This window comes from Rhinolophus sinicus, chromosome 17 (genome assembly GCF_057876585.1).
Source record: "Rhinolophus sinicus isolate RSI-liver-muscle chromosome 17, RSI-T2T, whole genome shotgun sequence".
NCBI lineage: Eukaryota > Metazoa > Chordata > Mammalia > Chiroptera > Rhinolophidae > Rhinolophus > Rhinolophus sinicus.
This window is the reverse complement of record NC_142517.1, coordinates 61675542-61691180: the sequence shown is the minus strand read 5'-3', so window position 1 is coordinate 61691180 and position 15639 is coordinate 61675542. Positions and strand designations below refer to the sequence as shown.

General features: G+C 48.0%; 1 protein-coding gene across 2 annotated transcripts in view; it reads left to right on the top strand.

Annotated features, from left to right (window-relative positions):
• The window catches only part of PDIA5 (protein disulfide isomerase family A member 5), an 83150-nt gene that overhangs the window by 7306 nt on the left and 60205 nt on the right, over positions 1 to 15639 (top strand). The window contains exon 2 of one of the 2 annotated variants that reach the window (XM_019738984.3): positions 13090 to 13216. In XM_019738984.3, the coding sequence (XP_019594543.2) occupies positions 13090 to 13216 (127 nt within the window). Of the gene's footprint in view, positions 1 to 13088; positions 13217 to 15639 lie in introns of those variants that run through there. The other variant, XM_074330842.2, reaches the window with a different exon arrangement.

Sequence of the window (15639 nt, the reverse complement as noted above, 5' to 3'; positions counted from 1 at the left end):
TATCAGGATTCTTTTTTGTTTTTCCATCAACCACATGCATATTACTTTCTTATACCTTCTTTTTTAAAAATATCTTTTTTTAACCTTTTTTTTTAATGTCCTCTTTGGACATAACTTTGTCATTTTAGTGGGTCCCTTATTAATGAGTTCTGCATCACTTTGAAATATGCTCAGTACCTATTTGTATGAGTGTTAGGTTTTTAACATTTGAGAATTATACTTGCCCCTGGCTTGAGAACTGCTGAGTGAGCAGGCACTCAGAAGGGAGGTCTGAGCTGGTGATGTTAATTTAGGGGTGCTGCCTAGGAGGTGGGTGAGACCCCCGGGGGGAGAGTGGAGAGTGGGAAGAGAAGGTGGATTGAGTGACCCCCGAGGAACTTCAACATTTAAAGGATGAGAAGAGGAGGGTTTACAAAGAAGACGACAGGAAGGGTGGCTGGAGAGGTAAAAGGGGGTGTAAGAGTGTTCGCCAGGGTTCAAGAGGTTGAGCAAAACGAGAACTGGAGGTGCCCGTAGGGTTATTTATGTGGAGGTCATTGTTGAACCCCCACCAACGGTCCTTTTGGTGGTTGGGGAGCAGATCTGAGAGGGCTCAGGAATGGATAGGAGAGAAGGGGAGAGATGGAAAATTCTGGCAGTGACATGCTGTCCGGAGAGGTTTTTAAAAGACGGGCCAGTGGCAGAGGTTTTCCAGTTTGGCTATAGAAGCAAAAGGGAGAGGGTATGTATAAAAATGGATTTTCTTCAAGGATAAGGCCCAGGGATCTGTATGTCTGAACACCTGTACTTCAAGCTGTTGTGCAACTACAAACCAGACAAATTTACAAGTTAACATTAATTTTATGAGGTCGATAGTGTTTGGGCAGCTAAGGTTGCTGCTCTCCACTAAGTGGTGTGGCACCAGTTCTGCGCACGTCGTCAGCCACATACACGAGTGACACTGTGCAGCATCACTTGGCTGAGCATGTGCGTTTTTGCTTTTCTCTGAAGGCACGTGGGGAATTGCGGGCATGCAGGCAGCAGAGGAGAGATGGATCAGGTTGTCACTGCAGCTCTTTGCAGTTGGTCACGTTCAGTAGCCAGATTGGAAGGGAAAGCGGACTTGCTGGCCTCTCGGTCTCGTTCTGGGTGCAGCTGTGTGGAGTGGGAAGGATTCCCATGGACATCAGTGGGGAGAATTCACATTGATGGGCAAAGAGAAGAGCATCAGGTCTGGTCTTGAGTCCCGGTGCTGCCATTTTTAGGCTTCACCCAGGGCGCGTCCCTGAATGCCCCTGAGCCTCAGTGTTCACATCTCTAAAGTGGGGATAGTACCACCTCCCACACGGATTGTTTGTAGTAGTTTTTCCAGCATTTTTACTGTAATGCCTACAAGAACAATTATACATTTTACATAATAACCAAGTACAGATATACATAAATACAACAGATATGTTTCACTGAATACTTAGTTTTGCTACTTGTGGTACATACACACTGGTTTTCTATGTAATGTCATTTAAAAAAATGCCACTGAATTGATTTTTGTGACTCGGCTCTTGGGATGAGGCCTGAAGGGTGGAAAACACTGAGTCTCTCAACTTTAGAGGATTGAATGAGATACTGTGTGAAAGCACGGATGTATGCATGGGTCATGAGCACCCGAGTTGTTATTTTCTTATAAATGATCGGAGCTTGGAGGCACAGTTGGATTTCCGGCTTGGGAATTCACCTGCTCTTCCTGCCTCCCTGCCGCCCAATCCCCGGTTCCCTCTACCAGCTCTTTTTCGTTAGCTCTTGTCATGTGTACACAGGTTGGCAGGGACCCAAAGCCCTCTTGGCTCTCAAAGAGGTTTTTCAAAACATTAAAAACTTGAGAGACTTAAGTCCTGGCTAAATGCACTGCAGTTGCAATTTCAGGATAAGAAAACCAGTTTTTATAAGCTCTCCGTTCAGTTGTCCTGCCCCTGGATTGTCCCTTGTTGACAGCCACATTTGTGCTGTGGGGAATATAAGGGGCAAGAACGGTATTGTGGAGAAGCCACGTACAAAGTGAGCTTTTTAAAGAAAGCAAAATACAAGAAAGGCAGCTGGCTTTGTATTTACAGGAGCAAGCAGCAAGGTGTGCGTGGCGCCAGGAATCTGTCGTCTTTGCTGGAGTCTGTCAGACTTGGGTCTGAGTCACAGCTCTCTTACCTACTTACTGTGTGATGTTGAGCAGGTGTCTTAACTCCTCTTAGTCTCAGTTTTGTTATCTATCAAATGGGTATAATAAAGGAACGATTTTGTTCACTTGCCAAAATAATTAAATTAGATAATCATTTGAACTGCTTCGCTGGCTCTTGGTCACACAGTAAGCATAAGCACTCTGTACTTTGAGCTGTTGTGACGATCACAGGCTAATCCCTACGCCCTGGAATTTAGAAGTAAAGAATCTGCTCTTGGGTTCTATTCCCTTGCCAAGTTCTTTCCCATTTCTCTCTTATTCTTCATAAGCACATTTAGCTCTCTCAGCTGCAGCTGGGGGCCCCACATCCCAGGGCCATGCCAGGCCCCGCTTCTCTGTCGCTCTCTGTCTCTCTGTCTCTCTGTCTCTCTTTCACACACACACACACACACACACTTGCCATTCAGGGACTCATGGTGCTTGTTTTTGTTTGGAAAACTGCTGGGTAGACTTATGAACATTGGCGAGTATTGGTTGTGAAATCTCGGTGTTTAGCCGTGGTGGTTGGTGACAGGTGCTTAAAATTTGCCCTTTGAAGGGGCATAAATTACCCGTATTTTAAAATTAATGTTCTTTTATGTATCTCTCTCTCATCAAGGCTATTCTAGGCACATGTTGCATGAAAAAGACTTTGCAGATTCCATGTAATAGTTCTTATAAAAAACCGCATAATGTCAGGTGAGCAGAGAGGCAGACAGTCAGCTGGAGGTGAGAAGGGCAGATCAGCACACCTCTTAAGAAAGTGCCAGTGAATGCTTGCTGGATGGTGGAGGTTTCCCAGAAAGCCTGTGGCAGGCAGTATTTGGTTGTGTTCTCGGTGTCTCTGTTGGCGTGGGGGCGGGGAGGGTCTTCTTTTTAGGTAAATTTTTTTTCTAACTTATTTTGAAATAATTTTGGACTTATAGAAGCATTACAAGAAGAATACAAAGGATTCCCACCTGCCCTTTACCCAAATTCCACAAATATTAACATTTTATCATATTTGTTTTTATCATACTCTCCCTCTACATATATAAAGTTTACACACATGATGCTCCTTTGCTCCCTAAAAATACTTCAGTATTTCTTAAAAGGCAAGGATATTCTCTTACATAACCATAGTACGTACAGTGATCAAAATCTGGAATGTAGCATTTGGCTCAGGACCCAGTCTAGAAACACAGGTTGAATTTAATTGTCTTAACTCTTTAGTCTCCTTCAATGTGGAGCAGTTTTTCAGTTTTTGTCTTTTGGACTGACACTTTTGAAGACTGTCCCTTAGTTTGGTTTTCGGTGATGTTTCTGTTCAGTGCATTCTGTCAGGTGGCATCTGATTGGATTTGCCCCATTACTAGGGATGTTAACGTTAATCCCTTAGTCAAGGGGGTTTCTGCCAGGTTTTTCCACCATACAGTTATATTTTCTTGTGGGGAGATACTTTGAGGCTGTTACGTATTTCCATGATGGTGGCCAATTGGTGGTAGTTTTTAAAATATTAAATATTAAAATATTAAAATATGTAAATTAATATTAAAATGTCTAGTATAGTGAGTTAGAAAAATAGACATAGGGGAAGAATAAAATCTCTCAAAGGACAAAGCTTCACTTCGATGCGTTTTTTTCTTTCAGTCTTTTTCTGAGCATAATTTTGCATATCGTCATCGTACCATGTATATTTTGAATTCTGTGTTTTAAGACTTAACGTTAAAACAGTATTTCTTTCATTGCACAATCTTTGAGAACATCATTTAAATGGCGGTATTATTCTGTCGAGTGGCTTACTCTAAGTAGCCATTCCCCCACTGTTGAATATTTAGGTTGCTTACAACTCTTGACCCCTATGAGTAGGACCATGTGAGTCACGTCTGTGTCAGAACCTCTGCTAATTTCCTCAGGACAGATTCCCCAAAGCGGAATTACCGAGTCAAGGAGCATAAATACTTTTAAGATACTTGCTAAATTGTGCCAAATGACTTTCCAAACGAATTGTACTAGTTTAGGCTTTTCCCAGCACTGTATGGCAGACGGTGGAGCCCATATTTTAAGAGATTCACTAAGGGTGTTTCTCAACTTTTTTTTTTTTTTTTTAAACTGTGACCCACCAGTCAAGATTTGTGTTGAGATCAATTTCCTGCATTTTGAATAATAAAAGCATAGGTGTTTATTTTCCAAAGTAAATTATAGTTTAATGCAGAACATTAACTGCTCTTTGCAAGCCTGACTCGCTGCTCCCAGCATTGGGGAAGCTCCGAGAATCATGAGCAGGGCTGTGTCGAGCTCTGATCATTCAGGACGGTGAGGGAGTTGAGGGTCCATCTGAGGAATTGGGGTATTTCTTCTATAGACTCCTAAGAGGGAATGTGTTTGCCATCTTCAGACTATGATAGGCTGACAGAATGGCCTGGGAGCGGGAAGGCTTTGAACTTTCTAATGACTAGAGCTATCCAAGATGAAATGGTAGGGACTTCCATGGATTAACATATTTGGTCCCCACAGCCTTCTGGCCCCGCTAGGTTGAGCAGGCTTAGGCAATTTTGAGTCCTCAGCTCTGGGGGACTACCTGGAGGCCGGAGATGTCATGTGAGGACTGTTGCGAGGAGTCCTGTCCTGGGGATCCCACGAGCCCACCTCAAGCCTGTGCACTCCAAGGGATGTCCGGCCTTTCATTCTCCTGCAGTGGTCCCCTTCCGAGTAAGAGCTGAGGCTGTAAGGAAACTGCAGCGTGACTAGCTAATCTTCCTTTCATTTAGGGGTAGCTGTCATCAGGTGACCAAGATACCTGATAAGAACAGGCACAGTGGCACGTGGGTAAATACCGTAGTAGGAACCTAGTAAATCAAACCCTTGATAGTCTCTCTGCCTCCTTTCTTATGACAATTTATCTGAAGTATGATGCATGGTTTGATGCCTCAGACATTTAGACATATCCCAACCGAAGCAGATGTTAATATTTCTTTCTAGTAAAGCTTTTGTTCCAGTAGGTACTCAAGTTCTATTTGTATGTGTGCCAGAAACCCCAGAATGACAATGCCTTTAAAAGATTGTTTATTTCCCTCATGTAGAAGCCTGGAAAGGGGTATTTCAGGGCCATTATATCACTCTATGGTGTCAGGGACCCAGGTACTCTCTTGTTACTCTACATCTTTAGCAATTCCTTTCTCCTCATTATCTCAAGGTGGCTGCTTGAGTTCCAGTCGTCTTATCCAAATTCCAGCTGGCAAGGAGGAGGAGGGAACTAAGACTCTTACCAGGTGTCTCTTAGGGACAGTTCCTAAAAGTTAACACACAACGCTTTTGCTTACATTCCAGGGGCTGGAATTTTGTCACATAGCCACACTTGCTGCAAAGGAGACTGAGAGGTGTGGCTTTTAATATGGGAGGGGTTCCCGTACTCAGAGAAACTCAGTGGTTTCTCCATAAGGTGTAATTACCTCACTGTCCTTCTCTAGTAGTGGTCATGAGAGTAGATTTGCCAAATGTCACAATTGTAAAGGACGTTAGAAACCACGCCGAGCACCTTCATTTACAGAGGAAGAAACTAAGACTTAGAGAAGGAGCGAGGACTTGTCTAAGGTCACACAGCCAGTAAACATCAAAACCTGCACAAAACTTGGATTTCTTGGCTCTTTCCACCAAATCTCCAGCTCTAAATTCTCGGCCAAAGAACTCAAATTCTTTGACCTTACGTTCAGGTCATCTGTTTTTAACATTTTTCCTGGATCCCTTTACCACCAGCTTCTTAAGAGTCTAGGCTTTTAGATCCTGACATTTCAAAACTATTTTGAGCAAAATGTGGGTTATACACCAAATTAAGCTAGTTTCTTCACAGCTCCCAACATAAGAAGGGTATCTTTTTTCAGTTGACAGAGCAAAAAGGTCAAGTCCCACCTCCACCCTTTTTCCTAAATGTTAAACTTCTGTCCTCCAGTCTTCCTCCTGTAGCAAGCTGCTTTAACGTAATTGAGTACCTCTGGCTTCACCATCTGCATCGAATAGTGAGTCTGAAAGGACAGCCTCCCTGGCTGTAGAGAACTTGAGGATGCTGGCATCGCCCCCAGAGATCTGGGGCCTTTTAAAGCTGAGGGTGTCATGTGACAAGGACTGTTCTCCCTATTACTTTCCAGAATTGTACGACTCTTTATCTCTTTAGCCCGGTGGTGGTCGTGGGTGAGCTTAAGTGAAGAGAGAGGAGCTTGTGTGTGTTGTGTGTTAGAGCAAGAGGGAGATGGAAAGGGGCATAGACTCCTGTACACAGCCTAACGGCAACTCGGGGCTAATTGCCCCAGGACCCTTAGAACCAGGGCAGACCACGGGTGCTCTGGGTTTGCAGGAAGCAGAGGGTTAGTGGAAATCCCTGCTGAGACCCTCCTTGCCATGGGATTCTGGAAGATGATGGCTTTTCCTGGCTGCTTTGATGGGTCCTACCTGGGCAGGAGGTGCTCCTTTTTTGGCTTGGGTTGCCTCAAGTTCAGGGAGCTTGTGGGATTGAGAGAAGCAGACCACCACCTCTGGCCAGCAGCTGGGAGACCCAAGCTCTAGTCCTAGCTCTGCTGCTTACCTACTGTGTGACCTTGATAAGTAATTGAGCCCCTCTGAGCCTCAGTTTCCTCCCCTGTACCCATTCATCAGGGGCAAATGGGCACAAAACCTGGATGGAGCGCTCCATGTGTGCCGTAGCCTCTTGTCTGGGTCGCTGTGCAGATGGGTGATTATTCCAGGTTTTATGATGCTGAACGTGTGGACGTGCACACTTCTTCCTGCCTGGATGTGTGTGCTGTTTTGCCTGATTGCAAGCTGGGCCCTGGGGAGGAAGAGGTGGTTCCCATTTTACTGTTGTCCTTGCTCTGTGATTTGTCTCACTAATGGTACTACTAAAGCTAATTACGATTATTACGTGCTTCTGCATGCCAAGCATTATGTTAGGTTCTCTGTGTACTTTTCCCCCCTCGTTTAATCCTCAACCAACCCTGCCAGGCAGGTGTCAGCATTGTCCTCTCCACGTCACAGGTGCGGAAATGATGCTCTGAGATCATTGTGCGCTTCATGATGGCGCCTGGGTTTGACCCTGGGTTTCTGACTCCAGAAGCAGTGCCCTTTCCATGACGTCTGAGGGGCGGGAAAACCACAAAGGGAGCAAACGAGCGTGGGCTGCCAGGCCGGAGGGTGGTTTGTCTGGCAGGCCCTGATATGGGCAGCCGCCTGTTAGGAGAACACTGCAAGGAGTCCGGAAAATGAAGTGGGAACCCAGTTTCCTGCCCCCCATTGCCTCCCGCTGTGGTGGAGTGGAGGTGAGGTTCTGTGCCAGGGACCCTGGGTGCTGCTGGGCTCTGAGGAGTGGGGAGAGGCTTGGGCATGGAAGGGGCTGCTCTGATGGAGGGGTCTGGGGTTCTGAGTGGGGCACAGCACTGTGACAGCGGTTGGGAGCTAAGGGACTGGCACTCTGATGGCAGTGGCACTGCTCTCTGATGCAAGTGGGACCTGGCTTTGGGGTCCTGTGTTCCCCAGTAGCAGAAAAAGGGAGGCCATCCTTCCCAGCGGAGTTCTGCCCTGCACTGGTGGAGTAGTTTATGGGTCTCAGCCTAGCCCATGGGGGCGGCTCATCCTTGATGCAAATCCTGTTAAAGCTGCGGGATGTTGAGCAGAAAGAAAGCAATTATCGGAGCCCGTCAGAAGGAGTTCGCATGGTGAACAGAGCGGATTTTTCCCTCTCCTCTACGGCCAAAGAGAATGACTTAGACTGTAAAGAGCCTGCCAAGCCCAGAAGCACTTCCTTGGCTGGCTCCAAAGGCTTCTGAAGCACCTCTCAGCACTGCCCGGTGTCCCCTGAGGCCGTGACAAAGCAGAGGGTTTGTGCATCATTAACGTTGTTATTGTTGCGGTAGTTATTGTCAAGGTTTGTGGTTCGTGACTTAAGAAATCTGCAGGGAGGCGCTCAGTGCCATCCAAAGCTCACTGGAGCCGCATCTGAAGGAAAGGAAGGAGCCCACACACGGGAAAGGTTACAATAGACTGAAGTGGAGGAGAAAGGAGAATGTTAAGTGGCTGGGAGAGCGTCCCCTTAGGCTTAGGGGAGGGAGGGAATGGCCTCCCTCCTGGCTGTCCCTGCGGTTGCCTGCTAAGGTGAGGGTCTGTGAGAGGCCAGACATGGGCTTTTCATCCTCCCCACTCAGAGATGCTAAGCCTCACATCTTAGCTCTTTGCACCCCAACTCCCTGGGTCCTCCCAGATCCGGCTATCATGACGGTTTTCCTCTCTCACTCCCAAATCTCCAAAGCCTGCCTTTCCTGTGCCCACAGACGTGTGCCATGGAGACAGCCCATCTTTCTCCTGACCCTACTGGGCCACCTGTGCTCCTTCTGTGGCCACCCCAGCTCCTGCGCAGCTGTGCTTTCTCTTCTCAGCACTCTGGCTTCTAAGCCTCCCATGCTGCTAAGATCTTGTGTCCAGTGGACTTGGCCATGGTCTTTGCCTATAGATCAGTCACCTACTTTGTTGTGTGTCTCCTCCGTGGTCTGTGTTGATGCAACACTTCCTAGCCTCTCCTTCCCGACGTTCCTTCTGTCCGTCTTCCTCCCCTCACTGAAGTGTTCCCTCCCTCTGCTTCTCCTTCTGAACCTCGACCCCAGAGACCTCGTTGGCTTTGAGGTTTCCTCCTCCTCTCAAGCCTGGAGGATGCCTGTACTGGGGTGTCTTGTCCACAGGTCCACGCCTGAACATAAGACTAAGGTCTCTGCTGATGCTGCTTTTCAGGTCTTCCATTTGGGGCTATTGTTCCTCACTCCTAGCCCAGAATCCTTGGGGTCATTTTAACTTCTTCTCTCTTCCTGCCTTATATGTGAATAGTCATTGGGTTTTGTTGTTTCTCCCTGAGGCTCTCGGATTGACCCATTTCTTCCCACTTGGACAGTCACCCAGCTCGTCCCTCCACCTCTAGCTTCCTGTTGGCTGCCCCGGCTGAGGTCATGGCCAAATGAATTTCTTGAGCCAGGCTTAGAAGACCCCCAGCCTGACCTCACCTCTCCTACTATGCTCCAGCCCAGACCCTCTCTGACTGCGCTGGGGTCTGTCTGCTGTCACTGGTCCCTTCCAGGTCTCCTGAGAGCTGCCGCAGACTCACTGTGTAACGAGTTCTTAGTGGGTGATCTCTGCAAAGGTCAGGAGTGTGGTAACTTGTGTGCTTTGTCATGTTTATCTGCTGGACAAACATTTTCCTGAAGGCTTTCAAGGGGCCAGACACTGTTCTGGGCCCTGTCCTCCGAGCTCCTAGCCTAGGGGTAGGGTAAGGAGCGGGGAGGAGGCAGGCCCTCCATAAATACCCAGCCGCAGGCATTGCCCATGTGTAAGCCCCAGTGTCAGGCTGGTGATGGTATTCAAGCAGAGTCAGCTTGCCCGGTGTATCTCTGGTGGAGCTTAAGTTCTCTGTTGTGTGAGGGTAGACACTGGGTCCGAGGCTTTGGTGGCTGACTAGAACATGGATTGTGTACTCTGAGGGTTGCCGTTGGCTAGATGGCCTGAGGAATGCACTGGGTTTTATAGGAAGGAAGCTGTGCGTGTGCCGTGGGACTCAGCTCTTGTAGTTTCTGCTGTAGACACGGTGCTCTCTGTGGCCCAGGTGTGTGCCAGCATGCTGCCGGGGCAGGTGGGCACTGGGCTCGCCCTCCCTCCCTTCCCCTTTCCTTCTCCCCAGTTCCAGAAGTGTGGGTGCCTGCCAGTCTCAGGCGCGGGGCAGAGTCCCCAGGTACTGGGCGAGGGCAGTTGTTTTCTTGACTGCAGATTACCTGAGGAGTAAAAACAGAACAGAGTCCACGTGTTTTTCCCACAGATTCTTTTCTTGTTTTTCCTTTAATTATGTGCATTGAGCTATGGACTTTTTAGTCTGAAGTCGATCAGCTCTCTGGGAGCGGTAAATAACATGTAATAATAAAGCAAAATTAACATTTTCGTGAGTTCTCAAGGTGGGCTGCATAAAGGCCGTGGTCTTTAGTAGGCATCGTACACAGCTCTGGCAGGGCAAAGTGAGGGAGAAGTAATTCCTTAACTCCTCCTCCTGGACGGATTTACCCTGGGGAGAAGGAATCTTGAAATCTAATGGCCGATTATATTTAGAAACACTAGAATATGGCCGCATTTCTGTCTTCTACTCTGCTGAGATGGAAATTTGTATTATATATTATGGTAATGATACTATTGGAGTGCTTTATGATTCATAAAGCATGTTCGATAAGTTATCCCATTTCATCCTCACAGCAGTCCCACGAGGGAGGTATTATTATCTCCATGTCAGATGCGAGGCATTAAGCTTCTAGGAGGTTGAGTGATGTTGCTTGGGCTTCTCCGCTACCAAGTGGTAGAGCTCAGGCTCAACTTCAGACTTGTGGCTGCAAAGAGGCAGTGGCCTGAGAGGGCCTGGGGTCAAATAGGGACTGGGCTTCAGGTCCTGGCTCTTTCTTATTAGCTGTGGGACTTTGGCCAGATTATTTAACTGATCAATATGATCAAGCATATTAGATAATCTACAGTTGTCTGTTTTTATTGACCACATTCTCCCATAAGCCTCTGTCCTTGCTCCATTCTGTGCTGGCTGCTCTGTCGGCTGTGGAACAGTTGTCCTGGGCTTCTCATCACCGTCAACGTGGTAATTCTCCTTGCCTCTCCTCCGTTGGAGCCTTTGTTTCTTAGGTTCTATGTCTTTCTTATTTTTTTATTTATTCTTGTTTTGGTAGAGCATGAGTTCCAGTAGCTTCCTATTGTGTTTCCCCGAAAATAAGTCCTAGCCGGACAATCAGCTCTAATGCGTCTTTTGGAGCAAAAATTAATATGAGACCCAGTATTATATTATATCATATCATATCATATCATATCATATCATATCATATCATATCATACCCGGTTTTATGTTAGGTTACATAAGACCCGGTCTTATAGTAAAATAAGATGGGGTCTTATATTAACTTTTGCTCCAAAAGACGCATTAGAGCTGATTGTCCAGCTAGGTCTTATTTTTGGGGAAACAAGGTAGAAAGGGTGCATTGGTGGTAAATTTTTCACATGTGAGATCTTAAGTCTGAGTAAATCTGTACTCACAATTACCAGGTAGTCTGGCTGGTTATAGAAGCCCAGCTGGAAATCACATTGCTTGAGAAGGCAGTGCTTCACTGTCTTCTGGAGTGCCAATGAGCAGTCTGCCCGTTCTGACTCTTGATCTTTCATAGTGTTTTTCTTTTTCTTTGAAACTCAAATCTCCTCTTTGTCAGCAGTGTTCTGAAAGTTTTCAAGATGTACTCTGGTGAGAGTCTTTTTTTATTCTTGATGCCGGGCCCTCTCAACTGGAAGCTCACATCCTTCAATTCTGGGGTGTTTTCTTCAATTATTTCTTTGATAATTCTTTTCCTCTGTTTTCTTCTTTTTCTGTAGTTCCTTTAATTGGCTCTTGCATTTAATGGATCCGTCTTATTTTTCTTATCCTTTAGTTCGTTTTTTGTTTCTTGATCTTTTTGTTTTATTTTCTAGGAGGTTTCTTTTTCCCAATTCTACTTTCAATTCTATTGACATTTTTTATTTCTGTGAGTTTTTCTTTCCAAGAGTTTTTCCTGATTCTCTTTGACCATTCCTTTCTCATAACACTCAATTACTGTTTGATGGATGTACTGTTATTTCTCTGAGAATAATAATAGTTTCGTTGTTTTCTTCTGTTCTTTTTCTTTTCTTTTCAATCTAAGTTTCATCTTTCCCCTGGTTTGTTTTCATCTCTGTCATTTGCTTTAAGGGCTTTCCTCAGGTATCTGATGAACCTTGGCTTTGTCTGTATTAAAGAGCAAGGCATTAGCTCTGTAGGTTGGAGACCCAGTGTAGGAAGGGGTGGAGGGCCCTTGTTTACTTAGAGGGCCTCACAATGGGTATTTGAGTGGGAACGCTACTGTTTCATTGGAGGATCTCCAAGTCACTGTTTTTAGGTTGTTTTTCTGTGCTTCTCAGTTTCTCCAGAGAAAAATTGTCTAATCTCCTGCCTGCGGGAATAAGATGAGCCGCATTCTGAAAAAGGGATGCTGGGGGATGGGCCAGCTCAAGGTTCAGTTTGTAGATGTTCCTTGAATCCCCTGTTTTTTCTCAGGGTCTGACTTCCACCATCTTTGCCTTGTGTCTCCCAGCAGAGCTTTCCTTAGTCAGTTTCTCCACATAGTAACCCCGTGTTTTCTGCCAGCGAGGCAAGGGACTGTTGGCCAGCTGTGTGGGCTGGGTGTGGGGACTTGCTGTGTGACTGCTCCTTATTCAGACTTTACACACACACACACACACACACACACACACACACACGCGCGCGTGCGCGCCCTGCTTTTAGCCAACCCCTCACTGTGCCCACAGAGGTGCCTAGTACCTCTACGTGCAAGGTTTTCAGGGTTCTTGGGGACAGCTGGCTCATTTCTTGTTGGCTGGTCTCCTGAGATCATTGGCTGAGTGCGGAAAGCAGAAGACCCCTCACCCATCCATTCCCATCCTAAACATCAGAGGTGATCATACTTCTCTGTGGGTTGTGTGCTTTGGTGCTCCTAGGTGGGAGGGAGTTTTCACATTGCTTTGGTGTGTGGCATTTGGGGTGCAGTGCAGAGATATCTCGATTGAGTGGGTGGCAAGTGCTTCTATACAGCCCTATAAAGTGCACGAAGCAGAGGGTGACGTGGACACTGGGAGAGGGCTGGGAAGTGTCTTGGGGGGGTGTCTTGGGGTTGGTGACTTGGAGAGGGAATGAAGTGAAAAGGCAGTTACAGTTTTGTGAGAAGGGTACCCTTATCCCGCTGAATGGAGTACATGTGCTCTATGCAGCATGTCCGTGGGCCCCCGTTCTTCCTCGGGCCTGGCCGGGAGTGGGGGCTCAGGCTCACTGCCCGTGGCTCCTTGTCTTCCAGGTGGGCCTGCCGGCGTGGCTGTGCTCCACAAAGGTCTCCTCACTCATCGAGAGGATCTCTGATCCCAAGGACTTGAAAAAACTTCTCAGGACCCGGAATAATGTACTGGTGCTTTACTCCAAATCTGGTGAGTGCCCCGTCTGGCCCTGGGGTCATCCATTGGGGATGGGATGGGACAAGAAGGGAAGCAGAGGTGGGAGGCAGAGGCCTTAGGACCAGGAACCACTCAGAGAGGGTTTGAGGGACACCAGGTTTGTCAGCTTTCCTCAGAAGACAGGGGCAAAGGCACGGAGGGGTGGGAATGCTGCGCTTTTGGATCCCTGAGAGTTCATAGCAGTTCCCTTTTACAAGTATTTCTTAGGAAAAGCCCTTTGGAGTCCCGCAGTCACTCAGGAGGCAGATGGTGTATGTTTGAAGGAGGATAGAGGACAGTGGACCCCAGGAATGGATGTTCCTGGACAGGCACAGGCCAGCCCTACCAGAGCTTACATCACCAGAGCTGTTGATTAACAGCCTGGGCCGGCCTGTCGCCAGCTAACTTGGTCCCAGGCTTGGGGGCATGTCCCCAGGCTGGCAGCTCTGACCCTGCCTGGCCCCCATCTGTTCTGCCCTGGGATTGGAACACGAGACTGAGTTTGCAGTGGCTCTAAGCTCAGGACAGGGCAGCTTTAGTGGGGGTGAGAGCAGCAGCTTGCCTCTTCTGACCTTGGGACTGGGGAGGGCATGGTGGACGGAGAGAGGTTTGCTCGGCTCTTGGCTGCAGCTTTGAACATCTGACTGTCGATGTTTTTCCAGCAGAGTTAAATGTTTTCGCCGTTCCCAAGGATGCCAAGTTCTCTCTGCCCGGAGAATCAACAGCCAGTGGCTGGGCCAGTTCCGGGCACAGCTCTCCTTGCAGCTCATGCTTGACATTCATTGGCACTTGGGGCTGATGGATGTTTTGGACGTGTGTCCCTCCTGAAGCCTGCCTCCTCTAAGCACCCTGGCACTTACAGCTTTTCCCTTTCTGAGGACCTGGCAGATGCTTCCTCAGGTTGTTGGGAGTCCAGCATGTGACTAGCATTTCTCTGCTGTCAAGAATAGGGGGAAACTGAGGCAAGGGAGAAGCAGAGCTGCTGCTGAGGCCTGGGGTGTAGGGCCCCGAATAAGCAGGACTCACCCCTTGAGGACTCGCTGGCGGTTGTCAGCAAGGAGCACATTTGGTTCCTTCGCTGGGTAGTTCCTGTCATCTTGCAAGGACTCTGCAGCACACTCTCATTTGCTCCTTTGCCATGAGGGAGGCAGTGCAGGTTGTCAGATAACATCCAGGTTACAAGTGAGGAAACTGAAGCTGAGAGAGAACAGCTGGCTTGTCTGAGGTCTACCAGCTAGTAGATAATAGAGCTGGTGCCCTGTACCACCTCTGCCTCGTTCTTCTGCTGGAGGGTAGGAAGAAATGTATTAATTCTGCACTGACGGAGGCCTCTGTGACCAGGGAATGATTATGGCAAGTTAGAAAACGGGAAGGTGAGGTCTCTTAGTAGAGGCTTGTGGGGCACGAGGCAGGGCGGGGAGTGTCTTGCTTTCTCTGAAGCCCTCATTTGAGTACTCTCTCAGTCGTTGGCAGTGGAGCTCCCATGCTTCCCGCTTACCAGCTCCTCCCTGCTTTGGTGGGTGGCAACGGGTGATTCTTTTACCTTCCTGCCTCAAGACTTGTGACCATCAGTAGGCTTTCGGAGCAGTGCAATACCCAGGTTTTCTCCCTTCCCATCTTTCCAAGCAGTGCCTCTCTGTCTGCTGCTGAAAGGCAGGGGTAAGGAAGGCTGCTTCATGTTGCTCTTCTTTAGTTTCCCTGCCCCGCCTTCCAGAGCCCATCTGCGTGGTGGAGCCATGGCCTTTCCCACCTCCTCTGGGCCCTCCTCCTGTTGCCCTGGTGGGTTGGGGGGGTTCCTGGCATGGTTCTAGAATGATGCTTTTTGTTCACTTCCATGAAAGGCGCAGCACGCTTTGTATTCACAAACAGCTACCATTATCCACACTAGAAAAGGAGATCTGTGGAAGCAAATAATTCAGACATCATTTCTGTTTGGCTTTGGAATGTATCATATGGTCTTGGGCGGGGGAAGGCAGCAGACTGATGGGCCTTTCAAATGAGCTCATAGGTATGTTAGGGGAAGGTGACACACTGACCACAGCCACGCTGCAGGGGCCCTTGGAGGTTGGCAGGATTGAAATCCTGGCCACAGAGCTTCCATATTGAAGAACCTCTCCTCCTACAGTAGTTTCCAGGTGCTTTCGCCAGACACCTGGACCAACTGAAAACTCTTCCTTTCTTGTGTTCACTCCTTTCTGCCCCAAGGCATAGCCCGCGGTCCTGAAGCTGACCCCCGAGGTACTGCCAGGGCTGGCTCTTCCGCTGTCGTTTCTAGGGAAGTGGGCTGTGAAACGTGTATTGGGCACACTTGGTATTGGTCCACTGGAGACTGGTGTCACACGCCAGCTACATTTCATCCCCAGGTGTCCTGATCCTCTACATGAGTGTGACACACAAGTGAGGGAAGGGTCTGGTCC